Genomic DNA, 18313 nt, shown 5'->3' on the forward strand with positions numbered 1-18313 from the left:
CCTTCATCATTGAGAAGAAATATATTTGCATATATATTTGCATATCACAGTTAATATATGATTCAACCGTGTGGCAGAAACACTTAAAAAATACATTCATATCTTGGACTGAAAAGTAAAATCAGATGCTCATCAAGCAGGTCACACACGTTCGGAGCTCCAGTGTTCCTGAAATCCTGCCTTTTATGTTAAGTGGCCTGTAAAGTTATGTCACAGAACCCAGGAGAGCCGTAACAAGAGTGTGGAACAAAATTATCCTTTGAAATCCTAAAGGCTCTTCCAACAACCCCATTTTTTTCTCCAATGATTAAAAAAAATGAAACTTTCTTTTTCGCTGACCACTTCTGGTGTGTTAAGAGTCAAAAATAGCCCTCTCCAAAAGGCTTAAAGGACTGCTGAGCAATCAGCAGCACATTCACACAAAGAAGGCTGTGCAGGCAGAAGAACAGGAAGGAGCAAGGTGGAAAATAATGAGTTGAACCAAAAGGAAGACCTTGAGCAAAGTTAATTAAGTTGAACACAATAAGTGTGATATATATAATTTCTTTGTGACGAATGGCATTTATTTTTGAGCGGATTTGATCTTTTTTTTTTTTTTTTCTCATGTCTTGTTTTTTTACATTTTTAGGAGGAAATCAACATATCCAGAGAGGCACAAATAACCTGTGTGTTAAGTTGTATCGTTAGTCTTTTTTTAAAAGGCTGCAGTAAAATTAAGAGCATTCTCAGAGAACTGACCCTTGAAATGAAGCTGATTAAGCCTAACCAAGGATCGTGAGTCATGTTTTCATAAGGACTTAACGCCACCATTATTTTCATTAAGATGATGATTTGATCACATAGGGGCAGCACAAACTAGTTATTAGGAAAATTGACATTTAATTGTCTTCTTTTTTCAGTGGTTTAATTTTCAAAATAAAATTTAAAAAAAAATGGCTGCAGATGGGATAATTAAACAAGATGGTTGCTCTTTTTTTGACCCATGGTTTCTGGTGACTGTTCACTGAACCCCCCCACCCCTCAAAAAAGAAAAAAAACGTTGACATTAACCCATTAAACTGTGTTTTCTGCATGGATCAACATCTGCTCTGCTGCACGTTGACCCTCCGCCTGTAAGCATGACAGGCAGCTATCCCAGTTATGTCAGCAGTGAAATGCATTTGCAGTGAGAAGCCGGCAAGCTGCACAAGATGACAGATTATGAAATCGACTTCAGCGTATTTTTGTATCTTAAACTGTATGTTTTGCAAGGACGATGGCTAGGAATAAAAAATCAAACAAAGAAATGCTTATTAGTGCAGTGGACAGATCCATTTATGTGCAGGACTGTAGATGGCATGTCATGTAAAGACACACACACAAACACGCACATCTCCCCCTTTCAGCCGCCGCAGGACAGCTGATAAAAATATCACAGACCCCATCAGGCAATTAAACAGAGAGACACGGCATTGTGTGTTGGCTGCTTTAATGGCTCCGGCCTCCCTACAGAGAAGTCAGAGTGACTGGACAACAGGGGGTTTGCAGACCACTGAAGAAGTGGACAATCAAGACACGGGAGGAGCTGGACTGTGGATGCTTTGAACTGAAAATTGTCCTTTGAGTGGCTGACAGGAGCAGCCATGAGACTTTGAAAGAAAGATTTCTAATTTTTGGGAGGGAAATAAAAATATAAATGTTTTTTAACTTTTAAATAAAGTTTAAATAATGCTGAACTATGACTAGATCAATGCTGATTGAGGATTATTTGATTTATTACTAAAATGGGCAATATCTGAATTCTTACCCTAATCCCTAACTACTAAAAAACTATACAGGACTATCTAGTTCCCTGGATTTAAAAGCAATTTGGACACCATGCTCACTATTTTTTCTTTCATTTTTTTAATTGCTGGATACGATGTCACCAATTTCAAAAAGTGAAAATCTCATAAATATAAAAAAATTCATGACGTCTATCTGGGACTATGTGGGTAGTTTATTAAAATATTACATTTATAAATTTTTTTCACAAAAATCGTTCAACCGCAACACATTGTGGTCTACATTTGCTAATGTAGGGAGCAGTGATGCACGCTAGTTTTTCCCAAAGACTTCTGGGAAATTTCTAGCGCACTTTTTTTGGAATTGTAGCACTAGAAAATGGCACTATATAGTGCATTATATAGTGAGTAGGGAATTCGAACATATCATGAAATAAAATCCCACTCTTTTGATCTATTTCAAAAAGGTTTTACAATGTTTTTAATTATATTTATGCAGTTTTTGCCAAAATAATAATAATTATAAAAAGATGTAGTTTTCTAAGACAGTTTCTGCAGAGAGGCAGGAGTTCATTAGTAATTTACCTGAGTTGTAGGTGGGTTTGTTGAAGTGGAGCAACCCCGCCACCCCTTCACCTTCCCTTTGCTAAGACCTCTCTGTTTACATTCTTTCCCGCTAGATTACAGCCTCCTACACTACAGTACTAACTCTTACATTACAAGTGCAACAAAAATTACAGAGTTATATGCAGCTGTACAAACGAACAATCTGTTTGTCTATAGGTGGATCCACCAGAATTGAGCAGGGAGCTTGTGCCACGCCCAGCGTATTTTCTATGTAACAAATATTCTCTTTTTTTCAATCAGCATTTTTCATCTGCTCATGATTCACAGCAATGTAATTAATGAAATAGGCTGCACGGTGGTGCAGTGGTTAGCACTCCTGCCTCACAGCAAGAAGACCTCAGTTCAAATCCTGGCTGGGGGATTTGAAAAACATCAACTGGGACCTTTCTGTTTGGAGTTTGCATGTTCTCCCTGTGGATGTATGGGTTTTTACCTATTACTCCGGCTTCCTCCAGCCGTCTAAAAACATGCCTCATAGGTAAATTGGTGACTCTAAATTGCCCCTAGGTGTGAATGTGAGAGTGTATTTCTGTGCGACAGACTGGCGACCTGTCCAGGGTTAAACCCCGCCTTCGCCCATCAGTAGCCGGGTTAGGCTCCGGCACCCCCATGACCCCAAAAGGGACAAAGCGGACAAGAAGATGAATGAATAAATACTTCGAAATGCATATTTAAGCTTAATTTTATTAATACATTATCATCTGAAAAATGCCAAGACAGCGTGTTAAAAAGACTAAAACCACAATTTTCATCAGTGGGTCTTCAACTCTTTTGCTTTCCTGGGTATGCTGACATTGGGAGTAGGGTCATCTGGACCCATAAGACAGTGTAGTGAACTTTTTTTCCCCCCAATGATTTTAGATTTTTTACTGGTGTTCATGACAGACATGAAATCCTGTCCACCTTCATCCACATTTGTCAAGGGAGGGGTAACACGTCAACGTAAGGCGTGGGTCATCTGGACCCCATAAGATAGCACAAGGACTAAATAGAAAAGTTCATCTTTACTATTTCAGATGAGCAGTTCCCTCTCAGAATTTGTATGTTTTATTGATCATATAACAAAATCTGGACAGGGATGATTTCTAGATTAATATGAAATTTTATTCTGATGATAATTATTACATATACTGTATGTTACTTGATGTGCAATTGATGTTACTGTTCACTGAAAGCATGAAAAAATGTTTTATTAAATTAATCAAAAATCTAAAAGCACTTCACTTTACTACTTAAAAAAACAACTTTCATTTGATCTGATCTGAATTGTATCACATAACAATGAAAACTGTAAAATGAGGTAAATGAGTAGGGGTGGGGTTATAGTATAAGTTTACTTCTTCCCATTCCTTTTCAAGCAATCAAACTCTACTTGACTTTAGTTAATAATTACTATTTTTAATGAATCAAATATGGCATATATGTGTCTTTTTTGTCTGAGTCTGTTTTCTATTTTCTAATCAATGCATTTCACTATTTCTGTAATAAGTTTGATAAATTAGTGTGTTTTGTCCTGTATTTTTTACAATCTATGTTTGAAATAAACTAAATCAATCAATCAATATAACAAAATAATTTAAATATTCATTCAGAAATCACCCCATATATCTTTAGCCATCAATGTGACTATATGATCTTTATGTCAAACATTTTAAAAATGTGTTTTACAGATGTTCTACCCAGACAAAATTATTTTATATACACCATAAAAAGTCAAACATTTGATCATTTAACAAAAGCTCTGCAATTTGTTACATTTAATTATATATAAATTTTTATCAAATTACATTTTTAACTTGAGTAAACCATGATCTCAAAATTAATTTGAATCTTAAAACTAATAATTTTAAATGTAACAAATTAAATAAATGTTGTTAATTGATCCAATGTTTCACTTTTTACATTGTCTGGCCACATAATTAAAACGTGTATACATTTAAAATGATTTCATTATTTTTGTGTCTTTTCTAATTAACTCCTCTAAACTCATTAAATGCTTGATTTAATTTCCAATTGGTGAATATAAGACTTCACTTGTAAAGACATCAGTTTTAAATCTGGCCTCTTACACATGTTGTTTTGTGAGACGGTTTGACTAACTAACTGCGGTTAATCGTAGCGTTGAGTGACTGTTGTGAGACGTCTCAAGCTGAGAAAGGTTAGTAATTCCCACTAGAGACGGAGCTTAGAATCAAAGAAATCCCAGCAAATTCAAACCTCTTAATCTCCCTGTCAAAATAAAAAAAACATCTAAAGAAGGCCGGGTTTCTTCTTGTTTTGTGGAGGTGGGTTTAAAAAGAAACCGAAAAACCAACAAGAGATGTTTTCTTCCCCTCTTTTCCCACTGACAGTTCTCTCCTTCCTCTTTTCTGTAAAGCCCTAAATCACTCTTGATACGGACAAGCATGCAGTTAATAAATGTAACTGCCAGCAGGAAGGAGCTTACAGGATCCGTGTGTGTGTCTGACAGAAGGACAAACCCACCTGGGTATCTATGTCTGAATGTGGAGGGCAGAAAAAAAACTCAATTCACCACATTTTGTACAACAGCCTGATATTACAGTACAATACAGTGTATAGAGCTAAAGAGCACTGAAGACATTATTGGCCCTCCCAAGGCACAATGATGACGAGGCATCGGAGCCAATGCTGCATTTAGATATGGATGTTCTGCGGCTTGTCACGGCTGAGAGGCTGGGTCGCATAAATTGATATGCAGGCGCACGTCGGCGCAGGGTTTCCTGCAGCAAGCGGGCAGCTCTCTTGTCAGAGGTGTACTGAGGCGTGACATGTAAAGACACACACAAACTCGCACATCTCCCCCTTTCGGCAGCCGTCCGCCGCAGGACAGCTGATAAAAATATCACAGGCCCTATCAGGCAATTAAACAGGGAGACACGGCGTTGTGTGCTGGCTGCTTTAATGGCTCCGGCCTCCACACTGAGAAGTCGGTACGACTGGCCAACAGGGGCTTTGCAGACCACCATCGAGACGGGGGAAGAGCTGCAACTCCAGAGTTCTTCTAAAATAAGCAAAAAGTAGATTTGAATATAGAACAAAATAACACCCAATTAGATTTAACAAGTGCAACAATAATTACTAGAAAAGTTACATTGAATGCTTTTTGTTGAAAGTAGTCGCTGAAGATGCTGAAGGGATTTGCTGAAAATGCAAAAGCTGTTTGCAAAATATTAAATTTGCTAAAAGACTGGATATTTTGTTGAAGAACTATGAAGAGCGCAGAAGTTGACCTAAATTTCTAATAAATTTGTAGTAAAATTGCTTAAAAATCCCTAATACATGCCAATTTTGCAAAAATATTTAGGTTCTTGCTTAAATATGAGCTGAACTCCAAATTAGCCCAAAAACTTTAGTAGATGGCAAATTATCCCAAAAACCTATTCATTGCTTAAATATTCGCTAAATTCCAAGATAGCAAGAATCCCTGTAGTGTGAATGCCTACTAAGCACAATGATCAGCATGTAGTACATTAATATCACATACATTTTTCATTTTACAACTTTGTAAAAGCACTTAAAATGATGCAGCTCCATTCAAAATTTAAATGTGGATGCGACGTGTATGCAGTATTTATAAATGCCAGTTTTTATCTTAATAATGCACACCTCGTGACCGTGTTTGACCACAAACACTCAAAACTATCTTATTATGACTTTAATCATTTATTATTTTTCACAAAATGCTTTAAGAAGACATAAATTAGTCATTCTCAATTGGTAGCTTAATTTATTTTAATGAATATTTTATTATTTTACTTTGGTTCTTCTTTGGGCTGAAATGTGCTCATAAGTTGGGTTGCATTTTACTACCAAATTTGGTTTTGCAAAGCATTCCACAGAAACGCCACAACCTGGAGAGTGGGTCTGCCGGCAGATGTGCAGAACATCATGGAGGTGACGGATCTACGCGCCGTAATGGACATTCCTGGAGCACAAATGGGTGTTATCAGCTGGCTGATAGAGGTTGGTATCAGCTCTGTGTCTCGGCCCCTGCCATGACTACCACTCTCACCTCGGCGGGGGGGCTCTGTGATGAACTCCGTATCGCCAAACACAATCGCAGTGATACAAGGTGGCACCACTGTGGACTTTGGCAGAGACGTGAACCTGTCTTGTATTGTTGTCCGTGTTAGATTGAAGCAGACAAACGCAATAAGAAAAAGAAGAATAATGTGATGGGCCTCCATTATTCTTCACAGGTTTGGGTTCCTTCAGCAGCATTGATGACTCAACCATCAATATTTTTAAGAAAACATCTATGTTTATGATTTAAATGCTCGTTTTAGAGCTATAAAAATGCATTTTTGTGAATAAAATCGTATTGACTCAACTTTTAGTGTTTAAAGTAACACAGATCACTGGAATGTGATAATTTGTAAATCAAAAAATCTTTAAGGTACAAAAAACACATTAAAGTAAGATGTTTGGTAAGTGGTAAACTTATTTTTAAAATCCTATTAAAACACTTATAAATGAGTAATTAACCGTCAGTAGTTCCTGAACTCACCAGTGAGTTTATCAATCACATCGGCTGTTTATGACGCAGAATTGAATCCCAGTTGAACTTTTTTAATTCAAAATTAAGCATAAAGTCCCCCTCCAATGAAAATAATGTTTTTTTTTCTTTGTAACATGTATGTGTGGCATTTTTCTTCTGAAAGAGAACAGTTATGAAAATAAATCATTTCGTTTTTGTATTTCTGAGTATTTCTCCTTTTAAAACGATGTCAATCAAACTGTTGCAGAAAAGCTCTGTTTGAATTAATGCTTACGTCATGATAGCCGGCCCGACTATATGTAGGGGCTGGAGAAGAGAAGGTGACATCTTCCTTCTTATGTACTGTAAAGGATTGTAATTCAATGAAAGGCCATACTGGTGTTAGCTTTCATTATTTCCCAAGGAATCTGCTCTGAGGAAAAAATGGAATGGATCTATTGGTCACAGCAACATTAGTAATTATTTGATCATTTGCAGGAAAAAAAGCATTTTTTTACAGGACTGAGAAAGAATCAGGGTTTTGTAAGAAGTTATTTTTGAAGAAGGATGGAGCACACAGTGGACAGCCTGCACTCACCGGTAGGTTTTATTTTAGGCTGATGTTTTTTGTACGTATTCATATGTGACAAGCAGAAAAAGTGATGTCGACTGTTGACTTAACATGAAACTGAAGGGTAAAATACCATTAGCTGTCACATATATGTTGTAGACGTTTGATCCAACTGTAAAATGTTTCTCAGCAGTAACAATTTATAGGGGTCTTCAAATATGGCAGAAATTTGAAAAGTTTGGAACAAAAAGTGACCAAACTCCTCAGATACCTCCTCCATGTATATCAGCCACATGATGACCAGCCTGTGGAGTGTTTTGAAGCTCTTTAAGACACACTGTGAGAAAGCAGCAGGCCAAATGTGTCTTTGGCAGAGGAAGAGGGGAGAGGCATGACAGCCCTGAAAAAGGAGGTGAGAAAGAAAATAAGAATCTTAATGTAATCGAGGCTGTGTCTAAACCCTGCTTCCCTCCCCGGTGGCAGTAATAGCCAAAGAAAGGGCTGCAGAGTCAGCTCGGGTCCTGCCTGCTCCTGCACCGCAGCTCAGCCTCCCTGTGTGTGTGCTGTACACAAAGATATGACTCTCAAAGGACCGGCACAATGCAGCTCAAAGGCTTCAATTTCGTCTTTCTCATCCCAGCTTCCCTCCATCGCGCCTTTTACGACTGGAAAAAAAATCCTTGCCCACACATCACAACATGCTGTAGAATTGACAAAATGACTTATTACTTCATCCTGCACACTCCCCACCCCTCCCTAGATTCATCAAAACCTCCCCTCAAAATGGCTGGCACCTCCATGCGCTAGTCTAGCCCGTCACCCTTCCTCTGCAGTGACCTTGAGACAGAGATGAAGGCGTGATGGTGCTCCCATAACCTGCTGCAGCGCCGCTTCTCTCTCTGGACGGCCGGGCACTCACGGCGCCAAAATGGCTCTCACTTACACTGACAGCTGGAGGAGGAGGAGGAGAAACATCCTCTGCATATCTTCATCAATCAAAATGGGATTAGCATGCCTCTCCCTGGTCCCTTTTATTCCTCTAAGTAGAACTTGCTGATGAAATCCAGAGCTGCCGTGTTGAAACCCAGCACGCACATTCATCCTTTTTACCCAAATTGTTTTTGAAAACTGTTAAATATCAACGTTTTACTGCTTTGAATGCCTCATTTAGAGTTTTTTTTAAGTTTATAAAGTTTCATTCTGTTGTCAGTTCATGGTGGCGACAAATGTTTCTGGCGGCAAAATGCTCAGATTAAATGACAACGTGTGAAACAAAACTGTCCGCTGTGATCATTCACTTCCACCGACAAATTGATCCGCCGCTCTTGTGGCTGGTCACATGACCCATGGAAAGCTATTCTTCCATGTTCATGAAGAAGAAAAGCCACCATGCGTGACTTCTTAATCCAATAAAAAGTGATAGGTGTGATTGTCCGGCCGTGCTGAATTAATGAGGCTTGCTTTTGAACAACATCCTTCATCCGACGTCTTCATTGTCCACACTACATAGTGTGGAGCATTTTTTATCCACCTCTTCATAAAAGTCCTCTTTTTGCTGCTCTATGTTTTTGATGGAAACTCCTGGCTCAGCTGAGGGTGGCATTGATGGGTCTCAGAGGGATGAGGTAGAACCCCATCCAACTTCTGACCACAACACACCCCCCCTGACCACCTGAGCCTCTGAGTTGTGTGCCTGCCTGCTGGCAGCTGAGTCAGGCAGCACAGAACCAATTTGTTGCTTCACACCAATTCAACTCTTGTCATTCCTACTCTGTCAGGTAACACACTCTTCTCACATCTCAACCTTTTTTTTTTAACAATTGGTGATCCAAAAAATACTTTGACTCTAAAAGTGAAAATGTCTTTAGGGAGGAGTCGGGCATCCCCATGGCAACCAGGTCCTGTGGTATAGCGGTGGTATAGCAGTGACATCAAGCCAAGCCCAATGCCATTTGCATACAAATTGCCCAGCTGGTACCTTGTTGTTATGACAACGGCACACAGCTTCCAGAATGCATTTGGAATTGAAATACAAAAGGAGGACAGGCACCGAGAACCGATCTAATTCCTCGTTTTTTTGGAACAAGCGCATGTTAACAAACCACAGAGGAGCTTTGGGGCCACATTTTCAACCCTGGACTGTATATATTTATTCACAGCAAAAATAATGACAGAACTTTGAAAATATAGAATAATTATGACAAATAACCTTTCTTTTATTAATGTTTTGCTTGTTTATTTCAAATTATAACTTTAAATGTAAAATACGTCTCATTTAATCTTCCTACTGCTTAAATTTCATAGTTTGACACACCAGCAGCAACACATGAACATTCCTCAGAGGGCAGACAAAAGTCCACTCTGTCATCCACACAGCATCCTCTGCTGGTGGAGTGTTGCAGGAAGTTTGTACAACATGAACAGAGGTAGTTTTAGTTAACAGACAGTCCCGCTCAAGTCACTGGTCAGTAGTTTCACAACTAGTTAATCTTTGTGATCATAAAAAACTCAGAAAATCTTTTTATCCTAATCGCCCAACCAAGAGTTTAGACCAGAGGTCTGCAACCAGGAGGTAAAAGAGAATTTTTTTATCCCTATATTGTGGCTCTTTGGCTTAAAATATTATTTAAATAAAAAAAAAATGGGTTTATGATTTATTTAAATTTGTACTAGTTGAGTTTTCTCATGTATGCTGTTAACATGTCAAATAACTGAGCAAAAATTATGGTAAAAAGTTTAATTAATTGTCAGAGTGATGTGTTGTTTTGATCTTCTGTTGCACAATGGTAGTTGTTGTTCAGAGGCAAACTTATTAAAGTAAGTAATTGCATTTACAAATAAAAACTATATGCCAAAATTGTTGTGCAGATGTTTGATAGTTACAAGAAGAAAAGAAAAAATGGTTCTCCAAAGTTATAATGAAAGAAAATGTCACGTTTAACTTTCTTGTGTTTTTAATTCCAGAAAACACTTATTTGTTTTATTTTAATTTTATTTATTCATTTTTTATTTTTATTATTTTAAAATGAATCTGTATGTTCTACTGTCAAAAACAAAAAAATAATAATTTTTGAATTACATTTAACAGAAAAATCTAAAACTATAATTTTTCATTCTCGAAAATCTTTAAGCTTCAGATACATAAATAATAAAATATTGTATGTTTTTCTTGGGACTTTGTGACTCTCGTTGGGTTTTGTTCAGTAAAAAAACAAGCTCCTGGTTTAGCCAATGACAGCTATCAAACGGTTGTAGATTTTTCTTTTTTTTTTTTTTTTTCAGGGCAAACAAATCCTCTAGAGTTGATCTGATTCAATCTGTAGGCAGGATGAACCCCATCGCTGTCCTGCACACGCTTAACTGGACACTTTTCCTTCTCTGCATGCTAATGACGAGTGGGAACGCCAACAATCCTCCCGCTGCAGATTATTAGAGACAACTGGTGCAACTCACTGGATTGAAAGGCCTGCATCAGCAACAATGCAGCAGGATGTGTGCACAAGCGTGCGTGCATGCGTTACAAACTTTACCTGAGGGTGGGAGCAGAAGGAAGGTGACACATTGTGCCTCTGCAGCATATAAATTGAGCCTTCTAGCTGCTGGCTCTACAGCATGACAGTTTAGTAAGTTTCTTCCCCTTTGAACGTGCAGCCCTTCCCAAGGTCACAACTCGCCTGCAGCTGAGATATTTACTAAAGCAGCATCCTACTCATTTGTCACTTAGCATCCAATTCAACATTGTAGGGACTCTGCGGAGCAAGGAGGATCTGCCATGACTTCGCCGTGGCCTTGAAGGCTGATCGCTGAGAATCGGCAGGTACTTGACACGGATGTTGTTGGTGTCACATAGCTTGTCTTCTTCACATCCTGTGTTGGTGATCTCATAGATTGTTGCACCAGAGAGGAGATAGGGATGCAAAAAAATGTCACTAAAAATTCCTGGTCAAACACTGGTGATCTAAAAGGAAATGGTGTTTTCATGTTACTGCTGGAGCTAAAAACGAACCAGCTGTTTCCTTTGGAAACTGGCTGGTTGATCTTCTATTCCTCAAAGCTGGGTTGAATGTGCTGTTACAAGAGAAAATGTTTTTGTAGTCCAAAAATTCTGACATTTTTGGCTTAATTCCACACAAAAGTAATCGAAAAATACCAAAAGTAAATTTTTGATTTTCTACTTTTTCAACCATTATGACAATCCATATCAACAAATAAATAAATGTTTCTTTACAGTTTTTACATCAGCCACTAAAAACCAATAAAGCATGAAAAAGAAAAAACATCATCATCATTGTGTTCCAGCCTCTGACCAACAGAGGCTGAATCATTGTTGAATGAGAGATTGGTGATTTGGAAATAGTTTTCCCTCATGATGGAGCACAGATTTGCTGAGCTAAACTGGTCCAGAGTTTATGAGTTATGGATCTAAACTACTGAGTCCCAAAATCACAGAGTAAAACAAACAAACCGATCAGGACAAAACTCCAAGAGGTTGGGGGGTTGTTATCGGGTCTTTTTGAGAACTAAAAATTCAACCTCTGCACATATTTATTTACTTGGAAAAAAAATAATAAACTTCTTCAGGCATAACTGTAGTAGGAAAACATCTGATTTGTGAAACCTATTAAGACTCCAACATCTCTTAATTAATAATTTGTAAAAACAAACATGGATTTAAATTGTAGCACATAGATTCCCTTAAAATTTGTAATGTTAATCTGAAATTCAAATATTTTTACATGTACTTTAAAATGTAATTGTTGCTGATTCCCATTGAATTTTATATCCCACTGTTTCCCTGTGCAGACTGAAGGGGACGTGAAACTGGTTGAGGCCTCTTTGGCTCCCAGCAGCTCTGCTTCGCCCGTCTGTGAGGAAAGGGCGGGGTGGAGACGCTCCGCTGGACGTCGTGCATTTTGTGCTGATGGTGTTGAACGGAGAGGGGCCAGAGTCCATCCAGGCCACGGGGGGTGCTGCTTGACTCAGGTGTGATTCAGCACAAAGTTTGATGAGTATCATTAACCACGCAGCATCAGTGAGTAATCACAGCCTGAGTCTTACCTTAAAGCAATCATATGAAATGTTTGATTATATTTGATCACTTTGTGTTAGCTCTATGTCCAGTCTAGAATCTGTTTTTCCTCCCCCCCCATGAAAGGATCAATTGAGCTGTCAATCATTGTATTTCAGGAAATCTGACAGGAAATCCCCCACATCTTGGACTATATTATAAACTCCTTGGAGTATCGCTCTTCCCACAGAAAATGATAGACATTAAAGTGTGAGACTAATCCAAATCCCCCTTGAGTATGTGGGAAAACTGGGGAAAACGTAGCAAAAGCAGATCTAGGACATGGAAAGAAGGCATTCACAAAATTACAGGAATTTCTGACAAGACATTAAAATTAATGAGTCATTGATTTATTTATTTCTATTAACCATTTTTTATTAATATTTTAACGCCAACTATTTGACATTAAAAGCATAGAAAATGAATAAAACGCCCCCCCATGTCACCAGTTTGTCAATTATTGTATTTGTCTGTTTTAAAAATATTTTCACCTCCATTAAACAGTTTTAAGGTAAAAATAAAATATAAAAGTAAAAACAAATATTTAATGTGGACTGTTCCTGAGCGCAGTTCACAGCTCACAGCTGTTCACAGCGAGAAGGCCCCGGTTCGAATCCTGGCTGGGACCTTTCTGTGTGGAGTTTGCATGTTCTCCCCGTGCATGCGTGGGTTCTCACCGGGGACTCCGGCTTCCTCCCACCGTCCAAAAACATGCTTCATAGGTGAATTGGTGACTCTGAATTGTCCCTAGGTGTGAATGTGAGAGTGGATGTGTGTGATTGAGGCCCTGCGACAGACTGGCGACCTGTCCAGGGTGTACCCCGCCTTCGCCCTTCAGTAGCCGGGATAGGCTCCGGCACCCCGCGACCCCGAAAGGGAAGTAGCGGTCAAGAAAATGGATGGATGGATGGATGTTCCTGAGCGGGATTCAAACCGATGACCTTCTGAATGTGAGTCAGCAGCCATAACCACTACACCGTCTAGCAGCAGAATCTGGAATGCATGTCAAAGTTAAATTTAAACCTGACAAATTGCATTGCGAAAACAGGAAGTCATTGTTGATGGTTTAAAAGCATCAAAAATAAATAAAATGGCCCCCCACCCATGTCACCAGTTTGTCATTTATCGTACTTGTCTGGGTTAAAAATATTTCTTTTCACCTCCATTGAACAGTTTCAAGGTAAAAATAAAATATAAAAGTAAAAACAAAAATTTAATGTGGACTATTCCTGAGTGGGATTCGAACCCATGACCTTCTGAACGTGAGTCAGCAGCCATAACCACTACACCGTCTAGTGGCGGAATCTGGAAAGCATGTCAAACTTAGATTTAAACCTGACAAATTGCATTGCGAAAACCCATGTCACCAGTTTGTCATTTATCGTATTTGTCTGTGTTCAAAATATTTATTTTCCCCTGCATTAAACAGTTTAGAGGTAAAAATAAAATACCTAACATACCTTGTTGAAAATGACAGTTTGAAATAACAATTATTTTGATTGAATAATATAAATAAACAGCGGCAGAACCAGTTGTTATGGACCAATTCACGGAATGCTCACCGCTGGTTTAAAAGAACAAAAAGCGGGTTAAAGTTTCATGGGACACACCAAAAATAACAAAATAAGAAGCAACAGTTTTGACCTAAAATATGAATAAAATGGGAAATGTGCTGACATGTGTTGGTTTTAAATGTTGATATACATAGAAGATCGTAAAAAATGTGTGGTAACCCTGATAAAAAGACAAAAAATACAAACCATACTAGAACTCACAAAAAAATGCTTATTATTGGACTGTACAACATTCAATCTAAAGTAATTCTATCTACACTTAGCTCTAATAGCTCATTTTTCCCTTTTTAGAAGCTTCCCTGGGATTCCTTGTTTCTAGATTTTGATAAATGAGACTTCTTGTTAAGTAAAAATGATTTGCTGCAGATACATGTACTTCATCTTTTTTGTGGTAAAAATTCTTGTCCTGGTTCTAGGCTACCTCTTTTTGCAGTGGAGCACCATAAAAGTATAGGTAAAGCACGGAAATCTCCTCATATCATGACATCATGATTCAAATATGGATTCATAGTCAGATTTAGTCACAATTCGCCTAATTTTCCCCTCATCCTTGGATTCACGTTGCTCTATTTCTCTGGTGGTTTATAACAAGTAAAGCAAGTCCCTGAATTTAACCATCAGCTTCTCTGTGTAGCAGAGGAAGTGCAGATGTGTCTACTTAAAGGTCAGTCCGGACAAAAGGAAAATTGCATATTTGTCTTTACACAAATTAAAAAGCTTAAACTGCCCAAACTGCCAGAGTTCAAAAAAGGACTCAGATTAAATGGAACCTGCTATCAGTCCTTGGGATATCCTTGATCATGTAGCTTTACAAGGTTGTTGTCTTTTTTTCCCCTTTTTATTTGCATAATCCTTTCATCCCTGCCTTACCTCTTCATCGTGAAAATGAACACAGTGGTTGACCACGGAAATCTCTTTTTTTTGCTCTGACTCCTCCGCATCTGCAGGACTGGAGGAGACCCCGCGGCTGCCTTACAGACAGGAATCATGGATCAAGTCAAAAAGCAGGTGGGAGCTGTCTTCAGCGGGACAGTTGATGACATTCCCCAAAAGCAGAAACATTTCACCTGACCTACAGTAAACCTACTCAGGTGGAACGGAGGGAAGCTAGGTCAGAGGATCACGCAGTGCATGCTGGGACGAAGAAGTCTGACAAACTGTCATTTAAATAGATATCACTGGGAATTGGGAGGAGTTTTTATTCCACTAATTAAGTAAATTACACTTTTTATTTTTTTATTTTGACAGTCTGATTAAACTTTTCTTACTAAATCGTCCACAGTTTGCATCTGATCTTTCTATAATGAGAGCTCCAGACTTCTAAAACCAGACCCAATGAGAAGGGTTTCTCCATGTTGTATCCAGTAAAGGTTTGACCGTGAAAGCCATGCTTTATTTTAAACTGTTGAGAGAGAAGAAAAGACTCTGAGTGGTATTCTGGGTCTGTCTGACCTTTACAGCAGCGGGCAAAAACACTCAAAAACAAACTGTAGTGTCTGATTTTCAAGTTAGAGAAAGCCCTAAGTCAGTCAGCATTCGCTGTTAATATTTCAACTCAGACAATATCTAAAAATGGCAGACCAATAATTGAAAAAAAAATTATCCACCTAATATTATAGGTTTTTTTCCTTTTTTGGTCAATGATAATTTGTGCCAAAGTAAAAATAAATATGGAAAGATGAAGCCAATTAATATATCCATAAAATCAAAATGTTTGTATATTTAAAAGGTGGTGAGTTTTGTTTTGTTTATCCTTCTGTCAAAACAGAAGAATCAACTGTCTTCACATGTATGTTTGTTTTCCTCAACCATGAGATAAAGGCAACTAAATCATATTTAAAACCTTATTTTCTTTACGGTGGGGCTTTAAACTTAATGAAAATGTTCATTTTGAGTAGTTGTTTTTTTATGTTTATTGTATCTCGTGTCCCTCAATTTATTATCGCAGTGAACCATTTATTTAATTGTTTCTCTAATTATCAGTGACTTTGGTTTCCAGAATTTTCCAGATTGACTTTCTTATCATTATAGACTTCCTACTGAGGAAAAAAAAGTATAGTTAGAATTCTTTTCTTTTTAATTGTGTTTTGTAAATATTTTAAATTTGTATTTTATGTTGTCAATTTGGTTTACAGTATATTTTAACTTTTTTTTCTTCTGTTTTCTATTTTATGCTTTTCTTTTTTTCTTTTACTAATGCTTAAATTGAATTTATTTGGTCTTCACATGTAAACATATACAATGGCATGCTTTCTAATGTCTAATCTGTCAAAAAAATAAAAAAAATAATTAAAAAAAACACACTTCCAAAAGGAAATACTCTTTCGCCCCCTTGTGGTAGAGAAAAGCCACTACATTTTTGATGTCCCAGTCGGTCTTGACCATAACTACATTATCACTGGACAAACGGGGTGTGACGTCAGCCACTGAAATACAAAATAAGGTCAAATCAAACAAAAGAATAAAATACGTAAAACTCTAGCTAAATTAAATTCATGGTTGATGAGAGATGTGTCTTTATTTGGTCATGGTCTTGAAATCAGGAAGGTATATCAAGATCTATGTATGTTGACTTATCACTTGATATTCCCAAAAGTACAATTAAAAGGTGAGATATTAGGTATGATTATATTTGGAGGAAAAAAAACATTACCTTAACAAAGATGTTATTATTGGTTACAGATATCAGGGCGGTTTGGAGTTGCTGGAGTTCTCTTACCATCAACAATACAATTAAATTTAAATGGAGAAAAGAATTCTGAAACACTATGACAACATTTGGGATGCTTTACCGGTGTTTTTGTTTAATAGAAGAAGAAGAAGAAAAAAAATAATATTGGTGGCAAACATTTTCTACTCAAGTGCAATTTTTCTGTTGTTAAAATGAATTTCTATCAACAAGCCTTTTTATCTTGGATATTGATTTAGAAACACAACTTTAGCCCTCACATGTATCTTATTTGGAATAACAAATACATATTTTACATAAATTAGTGCTTTGTCGTCCATGGTTTGGGATAAATTTTATTAGTTGGTCAGTTATTGAACAAAGAAGGTTTCATCATGTCGTATTCAGAATTTCTTCAGAATTTTAGCCTTCCGGTGACAGATAATGTTGTTGTTTTTGATGCAAAGAATATACCATACATTAATTATGCTGCTGAAATTATCACGTTTTTGGAGATACAGAAATTACAAAAAAGATGCACCAAAATATATCTTGTTTGGTTCCTCCTGCTGCACATTTTTTTGGTATTCAACCATGGGGTGCTTAAACTGAGAAAAAGCAAATACCTCTATCTATACACATTAAAACAAGTTTCCTAAAAAATATTACATCAAATTTATCCAGTCAAAAATACATTGAGGAGATTTTAAAATAAACATAGAAGAGTCTTCTGTTAGCCTTTCATTGTTTTTATAAAAACAGAAAATGTTGTGATGTTGAGGACTTTATAATAAAAAAACTGAATTTTAATATTTCATATTTAAATGTTTGATGTCATGTTGTCAGCTGTTTTGAATCATCTTTGTCTAAGAATTAAATTGTTGTTATTCAATTGTTAATTATTTTCTTGGGAAGGTCCACCTTCACAAGTGTAAATAGTCAATTTCACAACTATATTTTATCTGGACTTTAAATCATATTACAAAACAATAGAAAACATTAGAAATATGAAGGCTTCCAGAACATTTCATAACTGTGTTTTTTTTTTTTTATTTTATTTTTATATACATTGTAACCTTCTGGGTTGTTAATGTTGTACATTGATAAGCCACGTGCTGGCATCTTGGAGTCCGCACGTATTTCCTGTAGAACACGAAGGGGGCGGGGTCTCGTGGTGCAGTTGAAGGTTCAAGCCGAGCTCAATCCAACATGGCAACCAGGTGGGGGATCTGCAGCGCGGGGAAGATCAGTCATGACTTCGCTGTGGCTCTGAAAACTCTTCCAACTGCAGACCATCAGGTATTCCGCTAGCACCTCATACAGACTCGCACTGTATTATTTATTCGAAAACGCTCAGTCACTGCCCCTCTGAACTCGGCACGCGCTAATGCGTTTGCCTGTATGGCAAGCTAAACGGGTCAATATTCATATATGTGTTGTCAAGCACGTCTGTTTATTTAAGCAGAGAAATAATAACCAAACATTTTTGGAACTGAGGCGGACCCCACGCTGGAAGATCAATATGAAACACATTTACCGTAAAA

The 18313-nt window shown here is 37.5% G+C and overlaps 2 protein-coding genes across 2 annotated transcripts in view; both read left to right on the forward strand.

The window, feature by feature from the left end:
- Window positions 1-17935: 17935 nt before the first annotated feature.
- The window catches only part of LOC112160990 (trans-1,2-dihydrobenzene-1,2-diol dehydrogenase), a 4518-nt gene continuing 4140 nt past the window's right edge, over window positions 17936-18313 (forward strand). The window contains exon 1 of the mRNA XM_024295935.2: window positions 17936-18068. Coding sequence (XP_024151703.1) covers window positions 17979-18068 — 90 coding nt within the window. The 5' untranslated portion in view covers window positions 17936-17978. The remainder of the gene's footprint in view (window positions 18069-18313) is intronic.
- Window positions 17939-18313, forward strand: part of LOC112160989 (trans-1,2-dihydrobenzene-1,2-diol dehydrogenase) — a 9958-nt gene continuing 9583 nt past the window's right edge. Inside the window, exon 1 of the mRNA XM_024295934.2 lies at window positions 17939-17978. The gene's annotated coding sequence lies outside the window, so the exon portion shown is untranslated. The remainder of the gene's footprint in view (window positions 17979-18313) is intronic.

This window comes from Oryzias melastigma, linkage group LG3 (assembly GCF_002922805.2).
Source record: "Oryzias melastigma strain HK-1 linkage group LG3, ASM292280v2, whole genome shotgun sequence".
In the NCBI taxonomy this organism is placed as follows: domain Eukaryota; kingdom Metazoa; phylum Chordata; class Actinopteri; order Beloniformes; family Adrianichthyidae; genus Oryzias; species Oryzias melastigma.